The 5,426-nt window shown below is 42.9% G+C and overlaps 1 protein-coding gene across 1 annotated transcript; it reads left to right on the top strand.

Annotated features, from left to right (window-relative positions):
• The first annotated feature begins 1,270 nt into the window (after positions 1–1,270).
• LOC116260789 (NAC domain-containing protein 2-like) lies at positions 1,271–4,007 on the top strand. The gene is made up of 3 exons (XM_031639280.2): positions 1,271–1,584; positions 2,235–2,509; positions 3,230–4,007. Exons 1-3 carry the CDS (start codon positions 1,425–1,427, stop codon positions 3,686–3,688), a joined length of 894 nt encoding a protein of 297 aa, XP_031495140.1. The 5' UTR covers positions 1,271–1,424; the 3' UTR covers positions 3,689–4,007.
• The last annotated feature ends 1,419 nt before the right edge of the window (positions 4,008–5,426 follow it).

Raw genomic sequence — 5,426 nt, forward strand, 5'->3', positions numbered from 1 at the left:
GTGCCATGCAACGCAAAGATGATTCAAGCGAAGCAAGATCCAACGGATTTAGGGTTAGAAAAACTGTATGCTTAGACCATTGCCTTTTGACTTTCTTACATAGAATTGCATATTTGGTCATGATGTGAGTTTTCTTTTAGCTAAACCTTATTTAATTAATATGTAATATGTCGAGCAATTGTCACCCACTAATCAAGGAATAGTTGGTGAGCTCAGAAGCCGAGCCACATATGGGTTGGTGTGAGTACAGTTCTTTAATGTTTTTTTTATTTTAAATATATTTGTTTTATTTTAAATATATTTGTTTTATAATTATCTTTTTAAATATAAAAATTACTTTGCCACTAAATGTGCCCTGTGTATTTTAAGGTCTATCAAAGGTCTAACAAGACCAATCTAATATGATTTGCACCTAAGTTTAAAACCATATGCCAGTGCAAATCTGAATTCAAATTAAAGTTTCTAAATTTTAACAAAAATTTTAACAAGGACAAAAGTATTATTTTTTAAAATTTTTATAGCCAGTTTATATGTAAATTTTTTTATGTTTTTTTTTTTTATGTCTGCGGGCTTCTCTTGTCTCTACCCCTAAATACGATCATCAGATTGCCATAAAAGTTAATTTAAGCGACAAACAACAAACAAAGTCTTTCGACTTGGGTGCAGTTTTTTTTAGTTCAAAAAAATTTTAAAATAAAAAAAATTTTAAAATAAAAAAAATTTTAAAAGCTTGAGAAATTTAAAAAAATATAAAATGATTTAGGTGAAGGATGATTTAGTAGCTAGAAGCCACCGATGTTGGACGAGGCAGCGAGTCCAAAACCGTCAATGGAAAGGCGTCTTGCGGTCGCCCTTTTGACTCGTTTTTGCCTGTTCGAGGCGTCCACGAGCCACGAGTCGAAGGGCGTCGCTTCGCGGCTGCTTCGCGGAAGGGGTGACGTCAGGGGGATGACGCAGGCCCCGTGGGCTGACGTGGTCGTCCGGCAACCGCACCGGTGCAATCGCAGCCGGTGAAAATGCCGGCCCGGCCCGGGAGGCCGCTAGCGTCCAAGCGGTGTGACGTAAGGGATGAGCGAAACTCCGGTGGCCGGGCGGGGTGGGGACCGGCGGCCTGCGCTGAGCGACACGTGGTGGTCAAATGGAGCGTGGTCAGCGGCGGAGCCTGGTAACGTGGTGGGCGCCGGCCGCACTCGTGGTCCCGGCACGTGTGCGAGGGCGTCGTCTGGTGCCCGTGGGCGCTCTATAAATGGCAGCGCCTCCGCCTCGTCATCAACGTTTTGAGAACAGCAGCGAAGTGTTGGAAGGAGGAAGAGGAAGAGGAATTACTATTTGGTATTCAGTTTTCTCTTCTTGGGAAGGTTTTCTGGTTTCGATTTCTCTGCTTTTAGAGGGAGAAAGAGGAGGGGAAAGAGAGAGAAGGGGAAATGACGGCAGATCTTCATCTTCCACCTGGCTTCAGGTTCCATCCGACAGACGAGGAGCTGGTTTATCACTACCTCTGCAGAAAATGTGCATCGCAGCCAATTTCAGTGCCAATAATAGCAGAAGTTGATCTCTACAAGTTTGATCCATGGCAGCTGCCAGGTGTGTCTCTGAACTCTCTCTCTCTCTCTCTCTCTCTCTCTCTCTGAGAAAATCCGGTATTCAAATTCTTTGTTTTTTTTTTTTGAAAGACTTGGGGGTTGTAAGTTTAATGATTTTTCTAACATGGAAGGGAAGTGTTTTAAAAATTCTGTTTTTTTATTATGTTAAGGATTTTGGTACTCGGATTTGGTTATCTTTGATTGGTTTCTTAGGAAAAAAAAAAGTTGGTTTTTCATTTTATTAAGTTTGGGAATTTTAGCCACTTTTGGGGAGTATTGATTCGTTTGAGTTTTAGCATAATTTTAATCTGTTCTTCAGCTAGAACTCTGTTGAGGGAAAGGAGAGTTAAAAAGAGGAAGAACTTTGTCGACTACCACTTCTGTTTTTGTAAACTTTTTAAGTTGAAATTTCTGAAACTTTTCCGGAGAACTGATCTCCCTTTATCTGATTTTTACTTTGATTCAGTCTTCTTCTCAATTAAAAATTGTTTTCTATGAACCCTTCTCAAGGAAACAAATAAAAAGAAAGGAGAGAGAGCTAATACATATAAGAACAGAGTAAAAACCAGAGAACCATGTTTGGTAGTTCTTGATTGTTGGCATGCAGTACACAGGCGTCTGATCTTTGTTCATTAATTGGTGTGATTTCAGCGATGGCTCTGTATGGAGAGAAGGAATGGTTCTTCTTCTCCCCAAGGGACAGGAAGTACCCCAACGGATCGAGGCCCAACAGGGCCGCAGGCACCGGCTACTGGAAGGCGACCGGCGCCGACAAGCCGGTCGGAAGCCCGAAGCCGGTCGGAATCAAGAAGGCCCTGGTCTTCTACGCCGGCAAAGCACCCAAGGGGGAGAAGACGGACTGGATCATGCACGAGTACCGCCTCGCAGACGTCGATCGCTCTGCCCGCAAGAAGAACAGCTTAAGGGTAAGATCCCACGAACCTTTTTTTTTTCTCCTTTCTTCCCCGCGTCTCCAAACTGAAGAAAAGGTTAAGGTCATGAACTTTGTCGATCTCGAACCGTATGAAGTCTCACCAAGTTCGTGATCCCCGAGCCTGGTGTCTTTTTTAAAATTCCTTTTTCCTAATCTAAAGGCGACAGAGTTCGCGAACTTTGTCGTTTTCTTTTCTTTTTCCGGTATGAACTTTGGTGGGCAGAACTTGATTTTTTTTTCAGTCAAGAAACGCCAAAGTAGCTTCCCACCATGGCCCTTTAAATTTTTTTTCCGCTTTTTATTTTTAGTAAATTATTAATTTTTCAAATTCTGGAGCTTATCTGTACATCATGTGTCGAATTCATGGCCTTAGAATTCCTTTTCTTTTTTTAGTCGTAAATCACAATCTGTGTGACCACTATGCAATTGTGTCGTCGTCCTGTTACTTTCTGAAACTTTCGTTCGAGTTCATGAACTTGTTCGCCTATCAGATACAGCCAAACACGCCCCTGATTTGACATGTTAAACGTCTGAGGGGAAGGCCCTTGCCTAGTGGCCCTTTCTTGTCGACAAGTGACTTTCGTGTCTTGTCTCGGTCATATCGTAGTTACAATCATATTCCTAATCACATTCGCAATCATGTTCATGATCATTATAACGATTTTGGCACAGCCAAACAGGATCTCTGACAAAAAGAGTTTCCATTGTGCAGCTGGATGATTGGGTCCTGTGTAGAATCTACAACAAGAAGGGCTTCTCCCACATGCCAGTGAAGCCCAAGCCCAGCAACAGCAGCAATAGTTGGGAGTACAACAGCAGCATGGTGGAGGAAGAGAAGCCGGAGGTGACCCACCTGAACCGAACCCAGCTCATGGCTCGGCCCCCCGCCGACTTCGTCCAGATGGACAGCTCGGACTCGGTCCCCCGGCTGCACGCCACCGACTCGAGCTGCTCCGAGCACGTCTTGTCGCCGGAGATCACGTGTGACCGCGAGGTCCAGAGCGAGTTCAAGTGGAAGGAATGGGAGAGGGGATTCGATTCCGGGGTCACCTTTGAGAGCTTGATGAGCTCCTCCTTCCCTCAGCTGGAGGACCCCCAGTATCCCCCTCAGCCACTGCTGAGAGAGCCTTCCTTCAGTGATGTCCTCATGTTCTTGCAGAAGCCCTTCTAGATGTTTGCCTCATGGATGTCACATTCTTTCGCATGCTTGTGAGCGGCAACATGTGGATCTATCAGCTGTTGAAACGTGGCGGCAGCGGTGGCGGCATATGCGAGTATGAGTGCAGCCACGGCATATCAAAGTATGGGCGGCGCCGCCATGTCTAGGGCATATGCATGCACAACCCAACCTTGTATTAGATGTGTATACATAGTACATAGATGCATACATACAAGTTCTATTTGGGCTGATTTGTGCCCAATAGGCAAGCTCTTTAATGTATGTAATATTCAATATATGGGAAAGAGAAGGGTAGGATTTCAGATTAAAATGGTAGTCCATTTGCTTCATTAGGTAGTGCCAATCGAGTTTGTAACAACATCACAAGGATCATATTGATTTCATTGGATTGAAAAGTTCATAAGGCTTCTTCCTTGTTGGTGAAAGGACCATGTGGGTTAGAAAATGTTAACCAAACATGTGTTAATCTCCTTCCAAGCATTGCAGAAGAGAACTATAAAAGTGAAATAAATATCTTTCATCCCAGGCTTGTGGATTGACCAGACTTGAACAAGCAATTGGCCGCCTATCAGTCGCCGGTTAACTAGCAATTGGCCGCCTATCAGTCGCCGGTTAACTAGCAACTAGCCACCTATTAGCTGTCGGTTAAATAGCAACTAGCCGCCTATCAACCAGCAACTAGCCACCTATCAACCGCAGGATGGATTAAATGCACAAATCTCCTTGGGGCTCATATTTGTCAAGTAAACCAAAGTTAGGAAACCCATGAGAATATCTAGAACCACTCATTTATGCATGTTCTCATTTGCATGGCCTCAGTTCTGGGCATCAAAGTTTTGGTAAAAGCTTCAACCGGTACAACGTCTGCCGTGGAATTAATTACTGTTGGAATGAACTCCAAACTGCAATTGTTGGAGCTAATAAGGGAACTAATGATATGCAGGCAAACATGAAACTTGTAGCTAACTCTTGCCATGGCGGAAGGAGAAACAAACTTTATGGAGGCGCATTCATTCACAGTTTTTTATATCTAAAGGGGCATTACGTATATAGCAGAACAAATATTTGAAAATGTTAATATAAAAATAAAGAAATATTGAAGGGCTGGTGCGGCTCTGCTCCTGCTTGCCTGCTAGAAAGAACAATAAAAAAAAGTGCTCTCCCTTTTTATGAAAGAGTCAATGATAAAAACCTTTTGACATGTAAAAACAATCTATTCTGAATGAGCAGGGACACTCAATCCTCACCCAACCCCTCCTTCACTTTAAGAGTCGTTTGGCAACAACGATACAGTTACTGTCCAATGAATTTTCTCCAAAAAATTGAACAGATTTAACGAACAACATATTATTGGGTGTCATGAATCTGCCTCATTTTTTAAGATAAATTTATGAGACCGTAACAATATTTGCTTTCTGAGTGACGAATACCGTTAAGATAAATTCATGAGACCCTAACAAATCTGCCTCATTTTTATAATCAACTAAGATACATTATTTGCTTTGGGTGTGATGAATACCGTTCCGTTGCATTTCAACTTGTGCATTGGCGATGCCCCATTATTCGAAAAGGAAACTGGGGCCGCCTGCTAACCCCCCACGTCGTTCGTCCTTTGTACCAACCCTTTCGGTCTAATCATTCAAGAAAAAAAAAAAACTAGCTGTAGGAAATTTGTGGGTAGCTATCTAATCAACTTTGATCATTCACAAAGTGCCATATAGAAAGTTAT

This window comes from Nymphaea colorata, chromosome 1, assembly GCF_008831285.2.
Source record: "Nymphaea colorata isolate Beijing-Zhang1983 chromosome 1, ASM883128v2, whole genome shotgun sequence".
Classification (NCBI taxonomy): Eukaryota; Viridiplantae; Streptophyta; class Magnoliopsida; order Nymphaeales; family Nymphaeaceae; genus Nymphaea; species Nymphaea colorata.